Source organism: Agelaius phoeniceus, chromosome 1 (genome assembly GCF_051311805.1).
Source record: "Agelaius phoeniceus isolate bAgePho1 chromosome 1, bAgePho1.hap1, whole genome shotgun sequence".
NCBI classification, from domain to species: Eukaryota; Metazoa; Chordata; class Aves; order Passeriformes; family Icteridae; genus Agelaius; species Agelaius phoeniceus.
Genome location: NC_135265.1, coordinates 30,604,654 through 30,630,028, shown reverse-complemented (window position 1 = coordinate 30,630,028; position 25,375 = coordinate 30,604,654). Strand labels below are relative to the sequence as shown.

At 39.4% G+C, this 25,375-nt stretch overlaps 2 protein-coding genes across 2 annotated transcripts in view; one reads left to right on the top strand and one right to left on the bottom strand.

The window, feature by feature from the left end:
* Positions 1 to 2,996, bottom strand: part of AHR (aryl hydrocarbon receptor) — a 62,345-nt gene extending 59,349 nt beyond the window's left edge. The window contains exon 1 of the mRNA XM_054639574.2: positions 2,512 to 2,996. Coding sequence (XP_054495549.2) covers positions 2,512 to 2,567 — 56 coding nt within the window. The 5' untranslated portion in view covers positions 2,568 to 2,996. The remainder of the gene's footprint in view (positions 1 to 2,511) is intronic.
* A 457-nt stretch (positions 2,997 to 3,453) lies between these two features.
* LOC143691902 (uncharacterized) lies at positions 3,454 to 21,703 on the top strand. The gene is made up of 6 exons (XM_077175366.1): positions 3,454 to 3,675; positions 3,808 to 10,132; positions 14,609 to 14,757; positions 18,966 to 19,105; positions 19,911 to 20,190; positions 21,112 to 21,703. The coding sequence occupies exons 1-2, from the start codon at positions 3,454 to 3,456 to the stop codon at positions 4,528 to 4,530; spliced, it is 945 nt and encodes a 314-aa protein (XP_077031481.1). The 3' UTR covers positions 4,531 to 10,132; positions 14,609 to 14,757; positions 18,966 to 19,105; positions 19,911 to 20,190; positions 21,112 to 21,703.
* The last annotated feature ends 3,672 nt before the right edge of the window (positions 21,704 to 25,375 follow it).

The following is a 25,375-nucleotide window of genomic DNA, read 5'->3' as shown; positions in this document are numbered from 1 at the left end:
CAGCCTGTGATTCCCTCTCAAATTCAGCTCTCTACAGGGCAATAGTAGAAACTGGGAGTTGAGTTGTAAGAAGGAAGTTTCTTAAATTGTTACAGAGTTATGACCATGGCTTTCATGAGTTATTTGTACCTGAAACAAGAAGTATTTCTTCTGTTTAATTTTTTTCCCATGGCAACTATGGCATTAGAGTTAGACCTTCTTCCATTTCTACAAGCCTCTACAGATCTTACTAATTATTATGCTCCATTAAGAGGTACATATATGACAAATAAAACGTTAGAACTATCAACAGATATAATCTCTTCTACAAAAGATATTAGTCCCAGTAATGTATCACCTCTACCTTTTTCTGTTCTCTTCTTTTTGGTTTTTTGTTTTTTTTTTTTCTGAATAACTGAATTCTACTGAGAGGAGGAAAAATTGAATTCAAACAGATTAAAATGACAGTAGTGTCAAACCTTTATTAGCCAGCACCAAGTACTTCTTTCCTCTCTCTTGCAATCAGTTAAAAAAGGTTTATTGCCTGTGTCACTTTTTTTTGGCCTAAAGGTGTGGTCTGTAAAGGTGTGGTTTGTATTTAGTTATGTGAGAAATCAGAACCCTCTGACCCATTAGCAACATTCTCCAAGACTGGCCCAACAGAAGCAGCAACCAAGGAGCATAAGGTATTTTGAGAAGAAAAGAAACACATGAACATGATAAGTGTGTTAAAAGCAAGATAAATGTCTTACATAAAAATAATTTCCAGTAACCCAAGCAAGGTGGGTTAATAATTAGCCTCCATTTCAATTATAGGTGGACAAACTGTTTCAATATGAATGTGTTTATTTTGAGAAGAAACTTCTCCCTCTGATCCTAAGGCCAATAGATAAATAGTTCCCATTAGTAATAAAGATTCAAGTTCAACTAATCACAGCAGTTCAGCCAACTTACATAACAAGAAGATACAGGGAAAAGGATTACTTACATAGACACTACAGTAAGGTAAAACAAAAAGATTTCACATCCTCTATCCAAGGCTAACCAAAATTTAATAATAAGGAGATCTTACCAGCAAGCAGAATACCTCATCATTCACAACCAGAACCTCTTGCCTTTAGCTATTAGTAAACTACAAATGCCACCGGTACATTTCATTTCCTTGTGAACAAACACTGATTTCATTCTTAAAAATTGGAAACTACAGTGTGAATTTAATTAGGTACCTCTATATTTTTTATTTGGAAATAAATGGTCAAAAAAGCAGGCACTGGTATTTTCATAATTAATACATTTTTTAGCAGGTGAATTATATATATATATACACACACACATATGTATATACACATAGATACACATACACAATTTCTCAACTTTTTTCCTAATTTGTGGGATAAAAATCCAAGCTATGTACATGCATTCATTCTAACAACTCCAACCATAAAGAAGCAAGCACTCAAGCTAATTCCCTTCATCCCGAGACTGATTTGTCTGCTGTGAATCTAAAAACATATCATTCACAACACGATTTGATCAAAAATTTTCCATTCTCTCCTTCTATGCTTTTGTAGCCCGTGTAGTTATTTTACACCTACAGAAGTAGCCCACAGAAATGCACTTGGATTTTTTGAGCGTTGCTTATTTTTCTTGCAACTCAGTAGTTTACCTTTGCTACTTTTTATGACACAGAGATTCTTGACTTTCAGTTGAAAGTGCAAGTTAAGCATCTCTTCTAGCCTAAAAATTCCCCTCTCACGAGAGCAACGTTTTAGTGAATCATATAAAACCTAGGATGCAAACCTAAAGCAGGTGCAGCAAACAAAATTATTTCAGCACTAAACTGGTCCCACAGTTTCAAAAATATAAATTAATAAACAAAAAGACCCTATATAGCCAGGTGTTTGGGGTTTTGTTTTTTTATTTCTTTCCTCTTCCGACTGGTCTACAGCACTTGGGTTTCTTTGACTCTTCACAAATAAGCGCATCTCATGCGGTACCGGAGGATTCAAAAGGAGGGTTCAAGCCGGAGGTCCAGCACTCCTAGGCAGGCCCTACACAGTGGGAACCGGCCAAGCCTTTCCCGACTCCGACCCCGCGTTCCCCGCAGAGACACCTGAGCGGGCCGGGGGCCGCGCGGTGCGGGAGCGCGGGGGGAGCGCGGCCCTCGCCCACGGCGGCCACCGCGGCGGGGCGAGCGCAGCCACCGCGCGGAGCCGTCACCTCAGATGCCTCCCAATCTAGGTCAGCCGGCTGCGCCGCGCTGCCGGCACCGCTCCCTCCTTCCGCCGCCCCGACCCTCCGCGCCCCGACACTCCCTTCTTCTTTTTTATCGGGGTGGCGGGAAAATCCCTAAAAGCGGTAAGAGTCCTGCCGGCACCCCGAAGCGGCAGCAGCGCTCCCGGCGCCCCTGCCCCGTACCGCCCCCGCCGGGCCCCGCGGCGCGGTGCGGGGCAGGACGGCGCGCCCCCGGGAAGCTCCGCGCTCGCTCTGCCCTCCTCGCCTCGCTCCTCGCCCGCCCGCGGCGCCGCTTACATTTTCTGCACAGGTTTCCGCCGCTTGCGACTGGCGTAGGTGACATTGGGGTTCATCCTGCCGCGACTCTAGCGCCCCGCGCCGCGGGCGCCGCCGGCCGGGGGCCGCCGCCCCTGCTGCCCGCCGGGTCCCGGCTGCCGGGAGCGGGCGAGCCCCACCGGCGCCGCAGCCCTGGCCTCGCTCCGCCCGCGGGCCCCGCTCCTGCTGCCCGCGGCCGCCCGGAGCTCGCTCGCTCGCTGTGGCGGTGGCGCCTTCCCCGGGCGGGCGAGGACGGGAGGCGGAGGCGCTGCGGGGCGGGTTCCCAGGTGATCGGCGGCGGCTACACCCACTCGCCGCCCCCGGAGGGCACAGGTATGGGGGCGGTCGGGGCTTTCCAGCGCCGCTCGCGCCGCGTCTCCCCGCCAAGGCGACGCCGTCTCCCCGTCGGCTCCTCTGCGGCGGTGGGAGGGTGCGCGGCGGGCTCTGCACCCCGGCGCGGCCGCCGTCTGCTGGCCGAGCGCCTGTCAGAGTGCGCGGCGCCGGGACCGCCCCGCAGCGCCCGGCCCGGCCCCGCGCCCGCTCCCGGCCGGGTCCCGCCCCGCCCGGCTGACAGCCGCCACCGCCCCCTCGCCGGGGAGGCCCCTCGCGGCGGCGGCGGCGGGCGGAGGAGCAGGGGCGGCCGCGCCGCCATGTTGGGAAGGTCACGCCAGGAGAGGGAGGACCGGCGCGGCGGCGGCGGGAGCGCTCCGGGGTGGGCACGGGGATGGGAGACGGAAAAACCCCCAGCCTCTGGTGGCCGGGGAGCGATGCGAGGGGGGCTCCCGCGGCCAGGGAGAAGGAAGATCAGCTCCGAGCGGTCATGTAGCCCCGATAACAGAAAATAATCGGGGGCGGGAAGGGGAGAGGGGGAGAATCACAGCGTTAAAGTTGAAAGACAAATGACACCATCTCAGTGGCACCGTGATGTCCGTGTCTGTCACTCCACGTCCCCCGTTCCCCCTCCCTTCCCGCCTCCGCCGGACTGACACCGTCACAGCCGCAGGTTGCCCCAGCAGGGAAGCCCAGAATAACAGACGACCGCCCAAAATAGGGGGTTACTGGGGGAGAAGCGGAAAGGCACCGGGCTCCACCGAGGACAAGGACAGCAGGACACCTGGGGACAGAACGGGAATCACTGGGGGCAAGGTTGTCGCTCGCCAAGCATCGGGAGGACCGGCGGGTCTCAGTGACCGGGGACGCGGCTCATGTCCCATTAGGTGACGAATCTCTGAGACATTGCGCTGATATTTTCGGCTAAACATTAGTTTCAAATGAAAGGAGCTGCATGGGAATGTTACTGCCAAATTGCTGACGAGTAAAACTGTCCAAGGAGACCCCGGTGCCGGTCTGACCCGCCGTCGCTTCCCCGGCCCGTTCTCTCCCTCCGATCCCTTTCGCCGCCTCTGCCCAAAGCATCAGAGCTCTTCCCTCCCCTGGAATAACCGCAATAAATTTTATCTCAGCGCTAAACTCGAGAGCCCAGGAGTCGCCCTGTGTAAACACAGGTTGTTCGCGGTCAGGCTGAGACGACAGTCGGGAAGAGCAGCCTTTTCTCCCTTGCCGAGGCACCCGCGCCCCGTGGGGACGGCCCTGCCCCGCCGCCGGAGCGGGACCGCAGCTGCCGGCTCGGTCCCGGCCCCGGCCCCGCGGCGCGGTCCCCGCAGCCGCCGCTCCACTGGCGGGAGGCCGAGGCAGTGTCCGTGGTGCTGCTCTGGCTGCCCGTCCGCAGGGCCAGCCGGGCTGTCGGTATCGCACCCCGGCGCGGGGCTCGCCCCTTCCTCCGCCGCTTACACGGAGAGGAGCCCCGCTTACACGGTGTTTCTGCTCCGCCCTGCCCGCGGAGGAGATAGCGGTGGTCCCGGTGTTATCGTACGGCAAAAACCTGGGGCAGAGCGCGGCGCCCGCCCCGCGGCCAAGCGGCTTCCCCGGGCGGTGCTGTCGGTCCCGCGGGGTCCCTCCGGGCCGCGCCGTGCCCCGCCTGGTCCCTCCGCGGGCATTTAGGCGCACTTGGTTATCAGCTTAATTGCTCGGGTTTAGCTCCCTGCTATCCTGTGCCAGGGGCAAAGTGCACTGAAGCCACAATAGGCAGATAAAATTAATTTGACTAGACCTTAACGATGCTAGTGGGCTTGTCAGATGCCAGGGATTTGTCAAATTATGTTTTCGAAAAATAAGTCCTCAGAATACAACATTTTTGGAAAAATACAGAAAGAGGACCTAATGCCTTATGAGGTCAATGCCTTGCAGTCACAGTCTGGCCAACTTTCTGACCTAACATTTTTGCAGAGGATGCCAACTTTTTGGTAGCTTCATTCCCCTGTCCCTTTCCTCTTCACTCTCATCTCTCTTCAGAAGATCGTACCAGCATCCTAGAAAAAACAAGTGGATAATACAATGTGTGTTTTACTTCCTTCTCTTTTCCTGTCCCTTTCTTCTTTTGATTTTAGAGCTGAAACTGAAATTCATGGACATTCTTCACTCCAAACATATTCACCTATGGAAGCACTCAGTTTCTTCCAGCCCAAACTTCCCAGTCCCTTTTAGTGCTCTTTTTAGCCTGCGACTCTTCCTATTCACTGGTTTATTTCTCTGTCAACACAAGTGGGCTGTGATCACTCCATACAACATAAATTGCTGCTCTGCTTTCATTCTTCTCTTCACTCACATTATCTTTCTGTTGAATGGTTACAGTCATTGTTCATGGCTCCTCTTCTTCTAATTTTTAATTAATTGCTTTCAGTCCTTTATTTATTCACTTTGAGATTGAACAAAGATTTCTTATTCTCTGCTAGTGTCAAGACCATAATGCTTTCTTGCTCTCTTGTGCTACCTAGGTAGCAGAGAGACACTCATGCTGTCTCACAGGCTACCTCCAAATCTCTGGGCATTACAAGAAGGAAGTAGCCTCCCATGATGGGCTGTATCTCCCAATTCCCTTCTGAGGCCATGGGAATTGCATAACACTATCAAGGTACTGTGGGTACTCCTAGCTCCCTAATTTGGAAATAGAGAGTAAGGTAAATTCATGCTGCTAGGCAGAAGTTGCATCTTCTGTTCATTGGAATGCCGATCCACTGCCCATTGTTACAAATCCTCTTCAATGATGGAGATACCTATTTAACAGCAAATATGAGATTTCAGATGTTCAGCACACAGAGAATTGCAGAATGCATGGAGAATGTCCTTATACATCACTGGGGCCTTTTAGGCAGTTAACTAAAAAATTCTAAAAATTACCCACAGCTTTTGCAAATCAGTCCTCATCTGGTGTTCTTATAGCCCCTTTGCTTAATGCACTGTCTCATTATTTTCTTTTATATTTGATAATTTGGGTAGAGATGTTGCCTCACATTGAGTGTAAAACAAGAAAAACTATACAACTGTGATTCAGCAGTCTTAGATACACTCCTTTATGGTGTATTATTTTTGTTGGACTTTTTATTATATTTCTTTTTGAACTTGTATTTTGTCACGTTTAACAGCAGGTTTGGTCTTGCAAAGGATGACTGTGGTTAATATCATGTGGACAATTAAAAAAGGTTTAGTTCCTATGGAGATCACATTCATGCATATAGTACTCTCATCTCTCTCATTTTATCTTTAGGCTACTACCCAGGTGTTTTACTAGTTCTAAACCAAGGAACAAATTTTCCTGGAATAAATTCTCTCAAACAACTAGTAATCACTTTTCTCCTCCTACTCAAAGCTAGCATTTTTGCCCTTATAGATATGACTTGTCATGCCAATCAGTGATGAGATTTTTAAGAGAAATATGTTTGTGCATGTAGTGAGCTGTGCCTTTCCCCATCCCCAGGATGTGTGAGGTCCAGAATCCAGTATACTTTGCAGCTATCATCCTCTGGAACTTCCAGAGCTCTTACTTGTCAGCAGTCACACCTGTTGCCCTAGCTTCAAAATAAGCTCTATCGTTTTGTTCCACACATTCCACATTCTGCCCCACTTCTGCATCTCCTGCCCTGAACAGTTCCCTCCTAAGCTCTGTCTCCTCTCCGCTCACTCATTTCATAGGGTAGGGGTTATTTGGAAGAGGGGACTTTTACTAAACAGACAGAAATTCCTGAGTGAGCTGGAGATTCACAGGGTCACTATGAGACGAACAAAAATCTTGTCATTTGGGAGGAATTTATAAGAACTATAAACACTGCTTGTTATCTTAGGGTCATCTCTGACTCATTTCTAGCTTTTACCCTACTCTTTCTGTCCGTGGCCAAAATTTTACTTCCGTCAGCTTAATTCTGTGTGCTGACTTGTTCTAGCTGTTTGCAGTGTAAATAGCACAGAAGAAATCTAGTCTTGGTATCTGTGATTTCTTCTTTTCTTCCCTGGAGACATGGAAAGAAGACTGGGATTTAAAATTGTCATTTATGCATCTCAGGTTTTGTTGATATACAGAACTGTTGCTGATTTAGCTGTTATTTTCTGTGTTCTACTGAGAAGGAATATTTATGGTAACTCAGATAAGTCTTGTCCTCCTCGTTTCAGGGAAGTAATCATCTGTAGAAGTTGAATGAGAGTTAGTGAATTGCCTATATATATAGGCAATGATTATTTGGTGATTGGAAAGGACGTACAAACCTATTACTGCAAGAAACGAGGATTGTTGGCAGAGATTCTACCCCACTTTTTAAAACTTTAACAGAAGTAATTATATAGAGAACAAAGAAAGTCAGTATTGGGATTAATATTACAAAAGCCTCACTTTAAGGTACTTATTGAACTGTCTACAGTTTTAATGAGAAAATGGGATTGACAATAAACTTCCTCCTCACCCACCCTGCTATTTATATTTTTGTCAATATGAGACAGAAACACCACATTCTTATTTTTTGCTCCCATCCAGACCTGCCTCCCTGCTCTCACTACCCTTGCAGGTGCTTCTGATGTGTTAGTGTTTAAAATCACCCCCAGTTTCTATTGAATATTTAATTTGGGGAGCATTTCCAGAAGTTGAAGTGCCATATGAAGGATGAAAAATATGAAATATAATTATTTGGGAAAGGAGAATATAATCCTCACATAGAGGTTCCTGCTGATAGGTCTTGGTTAACAATGGTGTTTTAATTATTTTAAATTCATTGACTTGCACTAATCCAATGTAATCTATAATCTTAATTGTTCCAACAGAGCCCCCAAAAATTATTGAGTAGATGAAAAACACATTTAAAGACTGTGTTCAAGATTTTTCAACTTGGAAAAAGTTTGGGAAATTAGTAAGAATCATCTTTAAGGCAGGATCATGATTCTATTCATATCCTATGATATGTAAACCAAAAATGCATATTGCACTTCTTAGTACAGGGATAAAGGAACAATATTAGTATAAAATAAGAATAAAAGGCTTGGTATTCTTAGGTTTTTTTCTCCTATGCAGAAACAAGTAGAAGAGAACAAATTTATACAGAAACTGCCTCTTTGCTCAAGATAACTCTTTTTTAATCTGAAACCAAGAGGTTCTGAAGAGCTATAGATATATAGCAAGCAACTTAAATAAAAGTTGCCTGCCTAAAACATTCATCAATCCTCTTTTTCCCCACAAGCATTGAAAGTAAATATTATATTATAGCTAAATATTCTTCCATTATTATGCCCAAGGACCTTTGTTTTTGTCCAGAAAAGTAAAGAGACACTCATTTTCATCCAACATAATTGACTCCAAATCAAGTACAGGAAGACATAAAGCAATCAGTGATAATAAGTTATCCTTTCCCAATGGCAAGTCAGGATGACCCCAGAGAACCTCTTAAGCAGGACACCAGCAGTTAGACACCAGTATGACTGACAGCCACTCCTTCCTCCTCCCCTCCTTCCTCGTTGATGGAGTAAGTTTATGTTTGTTACGTGAATATACAAAGAGTTAGGTCTGCAACTACAAACCTAGAAAGAGAAAAATACTGGCTTTGCATATACTGTATTAAGTTTCCTGCAGTCAAAACACCGGGATCAGCAAATACATTATGTTCCCAGGATCCTTCCCTGCCGCTGAGGCTCACTGGTACAAAAGGAATCAGATCCAGACTATTATATTTTCTTAGTTTCCAGATTAAGGTGATTGCATGCAAACTGCAAACTGCCTGTGCTAGCCCGCAGACTGCCCCTGGGAATCATGTGGGAGCATGTTGAAGCTGTCTAAATGATGATTCTAACAATTTAAATCTACCAGTGATTGTTTTAACATCCTGGAAGTTCCACAACACTTGTTCAATTTACTAATACAGATTGAGCCTCAGAAAACATTTGTGATGCTTTTGGCAGCCAATGTTCCAAATAGCCTACAATCACTAGGATGAAGGAGCAGGAGAGTTTTGGTCACAACAATAAATGTGACCAAAACTGACAATCAGCAAATGTGGGCAGCATATGATCCAGCTGCACCACAAATACAATCTTGTTGCACCGAGACCTTCTGTTCTTACACACACCACAAATACATGAAGAGCTGATCATTTACTTCTCCTTTACAAACACTACTGCACTCTGTTCATTAACAGGACTTTGTTGTTTAATTGGCTTATAATTTTAACAAAACCTGTGGTTTGAGAGGTCCTGAAACAAGCTTACAATTATGACAGTTGACTCAGTAGGCTGCAAATTCTCTTTCTGCTCTCATTAAGAGAGAAGGGTATACACAAAGTAAGACTAATGAGTAAAAAACTTATCTAAATTAGACATGACAATGCTGTTTCTATGCTAGAGTTTTATTTCTGTGAAAAGAAACTTGAGCTAACTTTAATAAATAAATTTAGGTGTCATGCATTTTAATTTAACCTTATAAAACCTTACCATGACTAAAATGAGCTACAGGTATTGTATCAATGGCAATTGTATTATTTCTCATTCTAGGGGACTTCCTGTTGAATCGAGTGGGTATACAAAGACAAGAATATAACAAAAATAGCAAATAGATACACAGATATCTAAATGCCAAAGACCAAGGCTAAAACTAATATCAGATCTGTATAATTACACAGAGATTTCCACAAACATACTGTATAATTAACAACAGACAAGAGCAAACAAACAGGAAAGCCCAAACACAGTGATTTTAATACCTGCTCAGGAAGTAGCCTGCCTGAGAATAAAACTGTGGTCTGTGTTAGTTTCATTCAAATTATTTTCATTGACGTGATACAAAATGCAGTCATTTCTTGAGTCCATAGTTCTCTAAAGCATAGTGAGCTGAATCTGTGTCATCCCTATCAGTTAACTTCCCTACCCATCATTTACTGCCTTCTGTCACAAGGACACTGCAGCCTCCCCAGCTAACGTGCTCAGGGCATGCTCCTAGAGACTTTTTCTCATTGAGCAATTCCATTTTTATAGGTTTTCTAATTTAGACACCTAACATACTTTCCCATCCAGAGTGACTACAGTTTTCTGTTATTCCAGCAATATTTTTTTTTTTTCTTTCATCTCTGACTGAGCCACCTGAGGAAGTGAAGAGAGGGGAGAAGACAATGCATCTTGTTAGGGCAGGAAAGTAGGGAAACAACTGCCTTTGAAGAATTAAAGCCAGCATGGATCCTGAGAGCTACCTCATTACATGGAACAAACAATAACACTGGAGAAAGGGTAACAGGAGCAGGTATTTTTGCAGTGGGAAAAACTTGAATGCTTTTATTCTGCAAATAGTAGTCATGGCTTGTTATTTCTTCTCAGCATTAATGGAGAACATGCATGTACTGAAAACTGCCCACAAACCACTTGATGTATTGTTTGCTTTATCCTTTCTATTTTTTCCACATTATACTGTTAAGTGTCCTAACCAGACTGTGTTTACATGTATCCCTAAGCAAGCCACAACTGTTGCTAGCTACATATCATCTTTATAGTCTCATTATCTCTGGTTCTCTGAATTCTGTCTGGCTCACAGACTAACTTAGTATTTAACACTTGCTTGTAATGAGTCTTCTCAAAGCCTCCTAAATCAGTGTGCCCTGCATGCAAGATAAGTGTTTAGCTCCTCAGTTATAGTGACCTGCATGTTCATTTTCCCAACTAGCTATCTAGCATCAGCTTCAGAGTAGAGCCTCGGGTGTTGTCTGAAAAGTAAGATTTTAACAATCTGAGCTATGCAGAAGCTGTCTCTTAAATATTTTTAATGTTATACACATGCAAAAGAACCACAGACCAATGTCTAGCGTGTTCTTTTGCAGTTCAGAACATTCTTTAAGTATTTTTCTGTTTACAAAAATAAAGATACTGAATAATGAAGATACTGAATTAGAAAACTCTCTGTCCAGTAGAAAAAAGAAAGCTATTCTGTTTCTTCTAAGGAATACTGGCAATACTGCCTCATTTATAATTTGTATTTTGGATTATATATATATATATAAATAAAACATTGTAAATAAATGACAAAATACTGGAGTGGATAAGAAATGTCATGGGCATTCTTTTCAATAAAAGAGAAGTGCTTGTTTTTTAGTCTATGTATTTAATCTTCTAAAAAACACTAGATTAAATCAACTTTGAAACCTGCTCATTACAGTTTCTTATGTCAGTTTTCTTAGCAATCCTGATGATCTCAGCACAATAGTGTCAGAACTGTTTCTTCGGTGTTTTGCACAAATATTTTTATTATCCTGGCACTACAATAGATTGCATCATCAAGATACCATGAAGTTTTAGAAGTTCACTGTTTTCCCTTAATAGTCAATGGATCTATTATCTAAACTATCTGCCAGAGATTAAAAGTTGCTCATTTCAGAGATATAAAATACTTCTTGTTATTTCTGAGGGTGTATACCAGAGCCAGTTCACAGCTTCTTTCATAAGGAAGACGTAACAAAAGAGATGTCCTAGAGGCAGCAAAACTCCAGCAAACATAAATTTTTCATCCAGGATTCCTTTTATAGGAATTCCCTGAGTTCATACTTGGTAAGTTTGAATCTGGGCTCTTTCATCTTACAAAGTTAGGGGTGAGGTTTCCCTAGTAGTGTGCAGCATGATAGATGATCCTTCAAAAGTCATTGACAATCCTTTCAAGGCACATATGACAATATTTTGAAGTAGAGTAGGGTTTGAAAAGAAACCAAACAATAAGCACAGAAATAGGGTGAGATGATCTCATCTATGATAAGAAAGACAAGCAGTGGCATGTTGGTCTGTCTGAGCCTTTCAGCTGGCCTTCAGGCTTGCCTTTGGGTGGCTTGTGGTCTGCATAATGTCTCAAGGCCAGTGTGATATGTTTTAAGTGAGTTTCCAAAGATGAAAGAAGTAATTCCTGTACTTGTTTCTACCTCAAGCCTAGAGGTAGAAACAGCTGAAGGTTACTTCAGTTATTGAAGTTATCATATTGAATGAAATGCAGCAACTGTCAAATTTTCTATTTTCTGTTTTGTTTGCTTTTTTTCTTAGTAAATATTCCTACTATATCTACTAAAAATATAAATAGTTATAATAATATGAAGTGAATTGAGTCTATGTTGCATTCAGTTCCCTAATTCCATCAGATCAGGATATCTGGCATAGTGGTTTGCAGGCTAAATAATAAGACAACACTGTGTTCTTGGTGCATTTATTCATTCCTTATCTGATAGAAGTAATTAAGCATCTCTATACAATTTTGAGATGTTTAATAACAAAAAGTCTTGGGACAATTTATCAAAGTCACAGAAATGTTTCAGTCTTACTTTCTGAAAGTGGGATTCCTACACTACTTTTCTAGAAATGCAACCAGAATAGAACAGGAAGGTAAAATTGATGAAAAGCAAAGAGAATAAGTACAGCAAATAAGGAAATCCAGAAATAACAATAAGCCAGTAGTTAAAAAGGTGGGTATTGAAGAGAAAACTGAAAATGGATATGGAGCAACTTGAGATCAAAAAGAAGACATTAAAAAAATATGAAAAAAGAGACATAAGAGAAAATTTTTGAGTTCCACTAGTAGCTCAGAGAAGCATGGAAGCTATTATTTGTAATAGCTCATTTAGAAAAGTCACTGTAAGAACTAGTGGTCAATATGTTGTTACATTACAAAGAAATTTCTTAGAGCTTTTATGCCATTAGTTACAGTGGCAGAGAACCATACGAGGAATTATACAAATTTAACACAGTATGTATGTCTGAGCAGCAGTGTCTGGGTCATTGCCAACATCTAAACTCTATTTAATTTCCTAGGTATGTTGCCTTTCACACTCATGTTCTAGAATTAGCCAATCCAAAAAAATGAAAAAAGAAAGGGAATGATATGGGAATAATCTTCAGCTTGTCCCCATAGAATCTTCTTGTGCCTTTTGGCTCCATAGAGCATATTGTGGATTTGCAATTATTCTTCCTCTGTGAAGCCCTCAGGGAAAGGCACACACAGGGAAACCTCCACATTCCCCATCACATGATCCCTCTGCAATAAACTGAAAAAAGAAAGCCTTTCTAAAAGGAGACCTGAAAACAAATTTCTTTGGGATATTAGTCTTCCTGTCAGAACATCTCCCCAGTAAAAATTGTTTCAGCAATCCATGTGCCAGAATGTTATGGCTAGAAAGTATTTGTTAAAGATGTATTGCTACCCTTGTATAAAACATTTATTTTATTCCCATAACATTCTCAATAAGTAGCAAATGTATATTTCTTGGTCCCCATTGTTTCAGGCCAAAATTTGTACCAAAGTCATGACAACATTTAGAATAGACACAATGAGGCAAATATCTTGATCAGGCCAGAACCTGGTAGATACCTGTGTGTGTTTTCCCCTTATTTTCCTTCCCTCTGTAACTATACAGATGGAAGAATCACAGCTCAGTGGGGTTTTTTCCCCTTAATTTCATTTTTTCTATTGTAGGCCGAGAAGAATAAAGAAAACTGCCAGTTTAGGATTTTAAGCCTAAAACAGTACAGTTCCTGATGATTGGAAATATGGTTACCTTAAAATCATGGCTGCAGGTCACTTGAACTGCATTTGTAAAAATGAAAATAACAAGAATTTCATATATATTTGTGCCATTTTACTCCTGTTGTGGTAATTGATGCTCTGACAAGGCTGAGTTTGTTCCTTTAACACCTATGTACATTCTATCCACAAGCAGCTAAATAGTTGCTTAGTTGCTTCCCTTACATAATTCACACAGAATGGCATTAAACCTGAAGATGATGTTCTAGATTGTTTAGGCTTGTGGTGGCTAGAACCATCTTCTGTGATCCTCTCCAAGCTTATTACAGCTGCATTATATATATATATATAAAACTATCAAACTATCATACAATTATATGTACCTATATATATATACATACATATATATATACATACATGTATATATACACAAACATATATATATATATATATATATATATATATAAAACTAACAAACTATCATACAATGATTTATATGTACCTAGTCAGATAAAACAATAATTTCTTACACCAAGCTATATGCAAACCCAGAGCAGAATTTTACATAAATTAATAACCACTTCTGGTTTAAACCACAGTGTATCATGGGGAAAGAAAAGGAAATGCTATTATATCCTTTTTGCTGTTGAGTTAATATTGTTAAGACTCAGCCTTTCATGGAAATTTTTGGTATTCACATGGTGTAAGAACATCCAGTATTTGCAATATTTGAAATATTCATTTATTTGAAGTTCTTTCACACAATGTATTTGCATGTATCCAAACAGCAGACATAATATGTTTTTTCTGAAATACTTGATAAGGATCACATAGAATAAGAATAAGCTTTGGAAAGTACTCCATATTTTAAATCACCTCTGTTTTCTTTATGAAATAAAACATTACTTTGAGTAGCTAGGTCATTTCCATCTATAAAAAGCAGAGAAATCAGTGTTTTGTCTGATAGTATTTTGCAATCCCTTCAATCTATTTAGCTTAACAGATGTACGAATGCACATGGATGGAAACAACTCAATCTTTTTCAAGCCTGATGCTCAAGAAAATAATCAGGGTAGTGAGCTGGTGCTGGTGCTGATGCTGATTCTATGCCTTGTGTTTTTTGTAACTGAAACTATTGCAGAGAGGATATTGGAAGCAAAAGAGTATTATTTTTTAGAAAACTATGGATTTCATGTTGGTTATCTAATATCCAACCTATGTCATTCCCAGAAATCACTCCAGTTCAAAAGACGTGGCTGTCCTACTCAACTCTGAGTGTCATGCTGCTTCTGCTGGAATTAATGGTTCATCCAAACTGCAGGTGCTGTTAGACCCTGAGCCTAGGTGCAGGCAGTGGCTGCATTCTGTGGTGGAATAAGGTGAGCTGCAATTCAATATAATTTTCTCTCTTCCTCTATCTTTATTTTCTGTACTCCAGTTTAGACTGGAAGATGAAACAGCCATAGGGAGGAAAGTCAGTGTGTGCTGTGCATCAGGATAGCTGACCTGCAGGATCAGTTACAAACTGCTCAATACTGTTAGTGTAAATGCAGTCCAGGGAGAGATATTAATGAATATAAATTCAACAGAATATAATCAGTGAAGGCTACTTTTCCAATTTCATCATACTTTTGTAAGGAGTGATAGGATTCAAAATAAATCTCTGATGGTGCTCCTTGGTTTAATGAGCAGCCACCTGTACTGCCAGATGTACAGATCCTCAGGCTTTTCTACCTTTCAAGTCAGTATTCTGCAATCTAGTCACTCCAACCAGCAGTCAGGTAGCAAACATTCAGCATGGCTCACTCAGGAATTTCAGCTGGGATTTGGACCCTACAGGACTTTCCTTGGGGGAACTTGTCACAGCGTGTTTGTGCTGACACAGGGTTTTAGAAACAAAGTAATTTATATTACTTTTTGCAAGGTAAAAAGCCTTTGGGAAAAGTAATAAATAAATAAATCCTCTTTGTGAGCAAATCCCTCCACTGAAAAGAAAACAAACAAAAAATTGTCCTCTTGTTTTGAACTGATATCAATGGCACATTTTGGATGGCTTCTTCTTTCTTCTCAAGCTTCCAGCTATTTGCAGGATTTTTGATATTTGTGGTTTCCCCTGATCAGAGATTACTGACTTATCTATGTTTTATTCCTGCCAAGCACCCTTATCCCAACCTACCCAATATTCAAACACTTTTATCTATTACTCTGAAGAGGTAGAGGGAATTTGTACCAGTATCATTATTGTACCTTTCTATCTCACTTTTTAAAGTCTTCCTTTATTGCTCTCCTTTATCTAATGCCTTGCTGTTGAGCAGACAGGCAACAATACAAAGCCAAACACATTAGTCATTGAAAGTACCTCCCTCACCCTTCATCAGAATCTGTTTTGTTTCTTCTGCAGCTGTATCTTACACAAAGACACATTCATGAAATCACACACAACTTTGATTATTTTGAAGACATGGAAAAAACAAGGAACGGGAGAAAAACAAGCAAAAAATCCAGAAGTAGAAATATCTTCTTTAATTGCTTTCATACTGAAATTAAATTATATTCTACAAGAAAATGCTCAGGATGTCTAAACCAAATACTTGGGAAGTGATATGAGATGTAATGAAAACAAGTACTTTTTTTTTTAATAGTTCATCTGAAAATGCTTACATGCAATTTTACCTACAGTGACACTTACTGTGTTGCTAGACAAACACAGAGGTTGAAATTAGTAGATATAAATCATTCTGACTTATAAACACAATGGAAAATTGCAGGTTTAGTTGAGACCTGTTCTTAAATATAGACTCTTAGTTTTCAAGAGGTGAAAAAGAAAGGTGGGAGAGAATAAGAGAAATTATTTATTTGGGTTGAACAGAAACAGCAATAATTCAGACTTACTAGAAAAAATGAGAACTTCCACATCTCTGAGTTTTTTTTACAAAAGAAAATTCCTCATTTGAGCATGGGTTAAGGTTTCCAGCCTTTGGAGTAAACACTTTAGAAAGCACTGCAATCTTTTTTTTTTTTCAATGTCAACTGAAACAAAGTCAGGATTAGTGCTCAGTGGATTTTCTGAAAAAGTGAGTCTCACACATAAATATACTCATTGGATCCAACTCTACTGAAAATGGTTATAAATTTGCTTCATGCACAATGACTACAACACAATTCAGGCTCAGATTTTGAATGGAATCTCAGGCAGATTTGCCATGTGTTATATATTCCACTTGAAGCTATCCAGATTGAATAAATAGACATCAGTTTATATTCTGCATAGTAACTAATACAAAGATTTGAATTATCCTAAGAACCTGGGCCTTGAAAATTCAGAATTAAATTGACCATCCTGCCTGAAATCTAACAGTTATGGAATACCGTACATTCCTTAATACACCATATTACAAACACAAACACAGTTAACAACAGTACAGGTAATAACAATATCAAAACTTAGTAGCAATATATTGATATCCAGTTACCAAATTTCTTCTGAAGAACTGTTGTTACTCTCTGGAAAACAATACAAATCACGAGAGTTCCCAGGGAAGTGCCGTTAAGGGATCATTGCTATTACATGGTTATATCTCAAGCAAGCATATGGATAAAAAAAGCACTAATTTAAAAAGTATTATGGAGGTCATGAAGCATAAACACACTGCATAAGCCCTGGTTAGGCAAAACCCTAAGTTTCCCTGTTTTCTTTCATTCCATATTTTTATCCTGGATGGAAACAAAGTCAACATTCTCTCTCAACTCTCCAAATAAAACTTCCAGGAATCAGGTGTTTCAAGCTCAACAGAGGCGATGAGAAAGAATGAGGGTGTAGGGTTATTGTAAGCAACCACAGTAGGAAATTCACATCTATCGTTTCAAGCACTGTAGTAAGTATTTTAAAACTTCCCTAACGGTAAGCTAAGATTCACAAATCCATATTGCTTTAGTAATAAGGGAAGTTCCAATGGCTCTGGTTCTGCAATCATCACTGTTATTAACAGCTGTTTGTTCACCTCAGTTTGTGGAGAAGGAAAGAGATCATTATTAATGCCAATGGGAATTCTTTTTATGTATGGTACAACCAGCTAGTTACAAAATAAAAAATTACAAAAATAAAGGGAGAGAAAAATCCTAAAATGTAGTGTCTAGGTAATGTTATCCTCATGGAATTGAGATATATGGTGGGAATGGGCCTATAAATATTAATAGAGATAAATAAAACAATAGATAATATCAAATAAATATAGTATAATATCAATAAATTGGAAAGAGTAGCCTGAAATAGCACACAAACTGTTTCCAAAATCAAGTAGAACTGCTGTAAAGCTTGGAGGCAATGAAGCCAAAGAGAGGTTAATCTGATCATGCAGCAATCCTTATGACCTCTTTATGTTGATAGGATCATTCCTCTTAAGCGGAATTAAAACTTATGGAGGAATAAATATGCTAAACTGTGCTGAGATGAAAATTATTATCAAATTATATATTGCTGAAAATAGCTGTGATGTGAAGGCTGCCCGTGAGACAGCACTTGCCATCACTGCGTCACTACCTGCTCCTGAAGGCAAGGGGCTGATTTTGAATAACCTGCTTCTGCAGGAATCTGTTGATTTGCCCAGTGTTGCTTCATTACTTCAGCAGTCTTCTCTCTTCTCCAGCAGTTAGCAGACCACCATGAGGCAGTTATGTTTTACATTTGCTTCAACTGAAAATAATGCTAATGAAACATCAACCAGACCATTCATGATAGGTCTAATTTTGGCAGACTGAAATTAGTAAGTGCTATTATATTTTTTGTATCACAATTCATACAAAGACCTGGATGTTTCAAGAAAAAATTAAACTAAGATGCCTATCATTTAGCATTTTGAAAGAAATCCAACAAATCCAAAATTTCTGATACAGATTGTGAATGCAATATCTTGTGTAGTGTGTATAAACACTGAAATAAGGTTAAAAACCTCAATCAACTTCCATACTTTAGAACATCTGGAGGTCAAAAGACATTTTTAAAGGGATGGCAAATGAACTGAATAAGAGGGAAAATAGATTTAATGAAAGTGCTTAAGAAAATACTTTTCTTTAATTCAAAGTATTACTGTTAACAACATTCACGTCAAGCTTTTACCTCATTGCAATTGTGTCTTCCTTTGGACACAAGTAATCAAATTGTGTCAGTATAATTTAATTCTTTTGGGCATAATAAGCTTAATGCTTTATATAGCAGTGCTAAACCTAACAAGTGCACAGAGTCCTGTAGGTGCAAAGAGCAATCCTTCATTGCATAAACCATCGTGTGCAATCATCCCAGTTCAGACAAAGCCATGAACACCTGCAAGAACCATTTCAGAGGGGTCAGCACCTGGCACAACACAAAACTATTTGTGCAAGAGAATTTTCCAGCCACTAAAAATGTATTTACAAAGCATGGATGCTCTTTTTTTCCTTCATTTTGCAAGACTTCATGTTATAGCAGAATATGCACTGCACTCTACACACACTAAATGCTCAGATGCAGTTTCAGAAATATTTTAATTAAAATGAGTTATCAATTACTTGAAAATAATTGCCCTCAAATGTTTCCTTACTCTCTTTACAGGTGTGAAAATTTCTGAATAATAATGCTTTCGGGGAGCAAGATGGGGGAAGGAAGACAACTCATATCATAGATTCTTTTTATTGTAATGCTGAAGGCTATGTCTGTAGTTGATATGTGGCATATAAAAAGACAAAGTATAGGTAGGTCTGATTATCTTTTTTTTTTAAACCTGAGGTGACTTCTGAATGTAGACAAATCTCCTATGGAAAAGCAGCCAACCTCCTATTTAAAATATAGAAAAATATTTTTGCATAAAATATATAGTTTTAAAGTTGTGTTTAACTGTAAGGATCAATATTTGAATTGATATAATGTGATTAAATTAGCTATTTCTTTTGGAGTATAGCTACTCTTATTAAGATACATACATAATATCTTTTATATCCAAATTTTTTTTCCTAAAATGTTTTCCTAAATTTCCTTAAATTGCAAGTCCCCTCTCCTTGACTACTATAAAGCATCATTCCTGGCAGAACTATTTAAAGTATTTATTTTAAAAAACTTGCTTCTTATGCTAAGTGTAGACGTAGCATGTGAATTATTAGAAACAAAATACAGTTCACCTTCTGTGGTATTTGCTGTTGGCTTTTTTCTAATTAAAAAATGTCTTCTAAACCAAATCAAAACAAAACAATCAAAAAAAACCCCAAACAAACATAAAAAAGCTTTCTTTCTTTCTCTTATACAGGAGAAAATACCAGAGTCCTGAACAGACCTCAGCATTTCAGGATTTGGTACCATGATGTATTCATTTAAGTTTGTGTGTGTGTGAATTATTTTCCACGAATGTGAAACTCTTTTGTATGTTTCTCGTGGTTATGCAACTTACTGAACTGACATTTGAAAAATACATGTGACTCATATTGTCTCCAGTTTTGGGGAAAACTTCTGGATTCCCCCAACTTCCAAAAGAAGGAACTTATGGAAACCTTTTGATTTGCCTAGGTGGTGTGGCCAACTTCAACCACTTCTTATCTTCAAGCAAGACACCAGTTGTCTCCCCTCTGTTGCTTTTGCAGCAATTGGACACTAAATTTAATACACAGGAGAAATATTGAGCTTGAAGGTGCTTCCAGGGAGAGAAGCAGAGAAATGGATCCCTCTTTGCATTGTACACTTGAGGAGGCACTGAATGAAGACATGAACCAAAATATAGTCCTAAAATCACTGTAAGGGTGTAAGAATAATGCCATGCATAGGGGTGTCAGCTCTCTTGAGGATTAAGGTAAAAGAAGCAAAGGCTTGCACCATCATGAAAAATTGCCTCTTCTTCAAAGAGACACTGTCCCACTTTAGTAGTCATGATAGTACCTCTGTATTTCACGTACATAGATTTTCATGTCAAACATATGCTTCTGATTATCTAAGACTTCAGTTTTCTTAACTGTTCTACACAGCAAGGAGTGGATTTTTTAAAATTGTACTATAAATAGTCATTCCTGTATTCAACTTGACACATATGGTCATTCTATCATTTTTGCCAAAACAAGGGAAACCAAATAAAGATTTGGGGAAAAAAAATGGGAAGAGGAAGAATGGTGAGGTAAAGTGTTTCCTGCACTTTGTCAGACTTCTTTATTCTCAGAATTTTGTCATCTTTTCGCACAGAATCTACACAGAAACACACTCACAATGCTGACAAGTCCACTCTGTTCAGGTTTACTTCTCTTTTCCCTGTAAGATAATAAAAATCATAACAAGAATAACAAAGATGTTATAGTCCACTAACTTCACAAGAAATTGAAGCAATACCTAGGGTGTAAAGAATAAAAGTTTGACCGTGCACTTCTAAATTATAGCTGTAGTTTTTTCTTAACTTTGAAAAGATCTGTATTATTGCTTCACAATTGGTTCATGAGGGCCATTTTTTTTTTTTTTTTTTTTTTTTTTTTTGGAGCAGCAAGATAAAAATTCTATTTAGAAAGATGGGTAAATGTGGAAAATTGGGATCCAAACCTCAGATTCAAACACTCTCAGGATTTGCACACATTTAAATCCAGACAGAAAAACACCTGTATGTCTACTGGCTCTGACCTAAAAACTCACACCAAAAAATATGGTAAGCTTTTTGGCTAAGGCCTGTCTATATTTAATAATCTTTATTATACATTTGAGAATCTAAATAATTAACCTTGTTTCTTTGCAGGAGATCTTTCTAAAGTTGTGAATGAAAACAGTACCTCCATTCAGGAATAGTGATCCTATACACACTGACCTCTGAGAAAAAAGAAGAAGCATTGTAAAAAAACCAACATCTATATGTGGACTTATACTCCTAGGTGGGGGTAGATTTCAAAATATTTTCAGGAGTTTCTCCAGCAGATGAAATGTCTCAATGAGCATGTAATTTATCTTATCTGTCATGCCTGGTAACATGTAAGACAGAAAACATTATTTCTTTTCCCACCACCCAAGAACATTCTGTATTTTCATAAGAAACAATACAAATAGCAGGCAAATTCTCTTCTTCTCCTCTGTGTCTAAAAGAGTTGGATGTAGTTGACCTGCAGGGCTGGCATGAAGACTGAACACCTGTAACCATCCTGTTTGCACTGAGGAAGCTGAATGCTAAAGCAGAAGAGTCAGCATAAAAACTAAAGGAACTTTATTTGATAATTTTATGTAGAAACAGAAAGAGCTGGTTATAGATTAGATTATTCAACTTTATGTTAATGTATTCCACCAGATAAAAAATAAGATATCTATGTTAACTCTAAATAAATTCACACCAGGAAGAGTCTCCTGTAAAATGAATTGAAATGCAGACAGGAAAATGAACAATAGTAGTTTTGATCCTTATTTTAGGATCCTTATTTTAGGAGTACCTTGATCCTTATTTTAGGGATTATTCAAAGACTTACCCAACACAGGTGTATATGTATGTCACCTATGGGATTTCTCTGAGCTTTTCACTAGATGAATACTGTCAAATATTATATTCTGGCTTTTAATCAATCCTTCTGTGCAGTTCCTGTGACTGGAACAACAGGAGGGATGGCCAGCTCCACAGCATCTTGCTCTAATCATCACTTCTCAAGAGAAAGCAGCCCCCTGCAAATCAGAAGTATTCACTCCTCAGGTGCTTTCCCACAAAATCCTTCAGACGAGAGGCTTAAAATAAGCCCTTAAAGGGATCAGATTGTGCTCCTGGGGAGTAGTTGCTTTTGTGTTCTCTGCTTTTTCTGAGAAAAGGATCAGCAAAACATCTGCTGTAGGATATGAAGTAGTTGGAAAAAAGAGGCTTTTAAGGGTCTAAATTAGAATAAGGGAGATGAATCTGGGAAAACTGATAAGCAGTTTTTGTAAACCACCAAAGATACTTCCATCATATCTACCACTATTACATACAAAAAATATGATAAATTGTAGCTTACTGTAAAGAAGACAGTAAAAATTCTAGCATTTACAGTTGTTTGAGAAACTTTAAATCTTCCTTGTATGTAATTCTTGAGAAATCAGAATAAACATAAAGATCATGCCATGATCATGATCATGTAATTGAAGGCAGTGTTGTAATAGATATATACAAATGCAGCAACATATTACTGGTATCTTTTTCTGAACTATAGAGATTTTTCCTCTAGACTCAGTAATGTGTAGCATTTTACACTAAGCAGTCCTATCTTCATATTTCTCAGTTCTATGACTTATAATGTGTAGGAGAGCCCTCAAGATGTCACCTGTAAGACACCTTGGCTATGGAGAGAATTTTAAACTGTGCGGTAGTTTTATACATTTTTCATCTTCTGAGATAAAATGTTAAAGGGCCTGATAGGGTAGCCAAGAAAGTAATTTCTATGAACTATACCAACAGTATCATATAGTTTAAATAATTTCTGAGAAAAATATAATAAAAGAAGATTACTTAGGACGTAAAAGAAGCTGTTGAAATGTAGGTCTCAGAGATTATGAAAGCCACACACTAGCCCTGCAGCAAGTACTGGCTTCCACAATTACCTACTGCTACTAAGGTTTGGTTGCTCAGCCTTAGATATTCCAGGAAAAATACATGAGAAAGGGATTGAGAATTTTTTGAAATTTTGTGACAGTAGTCACTGATGCCGGGACCGTTTCCAGTAACAACTGCCCTAAGGTAACAGCACAATCAACAGCTATGAAGTCCAAAAATTAGAAATTTGTTTGGCATAGAAATCAGTAATTTTGAGGAAAGGAGCCAACTGAAGAGTATTTCATGCATCTGGCATCTGTTGAGTAGCTGCTCTGTACAGTGTGGAAGGATATTGTAGGAAAATATTTGAAACAAACTGGAAACAAGTAGCTTAAAACAAGCCTTCTGGGGACTGAGAAAGATTCTGTGTTGATAACAATATGGAAAAGATAAAATATGAGGCTTCTGGGAAAAGGGTGAACCACAAAATAGGCATGGCTTGTAATATGACTGAACATAACCCTAAGTATCACTTTCCAAAACCTTAGTTTCCAGAAAAGCTAAAAGCACGTCTCTTAAAAATGAAAACAACTGAGGTTATTAATAAATAATAAACTACATGACAAGTAAAATAAATGTTATTTTTAATTTTCTAGAAATACTTATATTAATCTGTGAGTTCTTAAAACAGGCCATTTTCAGTCTGAGTGAGAAAATTGGAACTGGGATCTACAATAATAAAGCTGCTCTGAATAATGATTTCATACAAGGGTTTGTCTAGTGTTAGATGATAGAAGGCTGTGAATAAACTAATATTCTTTAAGCCCTAATGGGATTAAGGCAGCAACATGATGCAATTTGATTATTTCCAATAAGAAGCTGAAAGCATTTGGCTTTCACTGTCATAATAGAATCACTCTTTTCTAAGCAGTTTTAATTTTGATGGGATATCCAATATAACATTATGTGGATCAGCTTAAAGGCAGTTATGTTTGATTATTTTCCTTTCTTTGTTTATTATGTTCCTACTGATATTTTAAATAAAAGGGTCTCTGCAATTCAAAGGCAAACAGATTCAAAAGCTGTAATTAACAAACTCTAGATATGAGTGACTCTAAATATATACAAATACAAGAGAAATCTTGAGCCAAATCTGAGCATGATGAATAAATTATTCTAAGAACCACTACTTAAGTATCATCAGCAATGCCAGGAGCAAATTTTAAATTGGAAACATGATTTTTTATTTTCCCAGCTGCAGGCAACAAAAAGCCTGACCTGCTTGTAATTGTGCATTCTTAAATCTCTGTTAGAGAACCTTTGACCTCAGGCAAGTGACCAGGCCCACAATTCCCTTTTGTAAGTCCTGTGGCGACATTGGGTTTGGGTTGCTTCTGCCACCACACTCTAGGAGGTGATGCACTTAACCAAATGAGTCTACAAGGCTCCTTTGGCTTTAGCAGGAGCAAGTTCTCGACCTTCTCATTCCAGCTCTTTGTTCAGCTCAGCCTCCTATTTTAGTATTAGCCTCTTAACCCTATGATCACCAATTTTCTTAAGCTTATCATGAAAATGTCTGCTTCACTCATCAGTGGGCTCTGAGAATTTGCACATCAACGTTGCCCTGTATGTTTGCACTGGGTAGGTGCTAATGCTCATCTCAGAAATTCACCTATCTGCCAAAAACAGAAGGTGTTATTTCTATTTTGTCAGATCACAAGTCAGTGGCTTCACATATACAAGAAACAAACGAACAAACAAAAAATGAAAAGAGAATGATGATGTGGGAGACAGTCTTGCTCCATCATTCCCCAAATCCACAGCTTCTGTACAGGTTGAAGGAACTCAAAGGTCTCTCTGAAGTGCAAAACATTTTCTAGTGGCAAAGAAAAAAGGAATTTTGCCTTGGGACATTGCAGTGTAAAGGGCCAGGTCAAAAGATTCAGAGAGCAGAGCTTTTTGCTACTTTCAAGTTGTCAGGTTTAGTTTGTGCTAAAAGGCACCGTGGTCCCTGGTGAAAGGTAAGAAGCTGTTTAGACCTCACAGAGAAAAGAAACTACCATTCACTGTGGTTCATGAGACTTTTCCTGCTGTCAGAATCCTTCATAGTCCAGAGACCTTGTTTACCTGCCCTAGCTCCCAGGGAAGCTCTTTGTGCTGGGGACTCCATTGCCCTCCTGAGGGGGAAAGTCAGACTTTTCCTTTCATGTGCCATAAATCTACCTGAGTGTTGAGGGAATTCTTCCTTCACCTTTCCAATTACACCCTGTTTTACCAGACTGCATAAATAAGAGAAGCATTTATTTCTAAAGCTTCCTTCATTAAAACAATTGCCCCTTTTCTTTGGGAGGCAAGGTGGTTATTATTGTTACATTAAAATTAATACTTGAGTGGATGTATAATGAGCAGAAATTGTTAATCTTTTAAGGCAAATTTGCATTCACTGACATGTTGACACTGAGGTCTCTCTATTGCAGCAAAGCACTTTTGTTTTGGTGTTGACATTTCAATTTGACATTCT

What these genes read in the sequence shown, in the direction of transcription:
- LOC143691902 (XM_077175366.1), top strand. Translation starts at nt 3,454, where the DNA reads ATGTCCGTGTCTGTCACTCCACGTCCCCCGTTCCCCCTCCCTTCCCGC. An exon ending in CGGGAATCACTGGGGGCAAG is followed by an intron (nt 3,676 to 3,807) that starts GTTGTCGCTCGC and finishes TTCAAATGAAAG; the next exon opens with GAGCTGCATGGGAATGTTAC.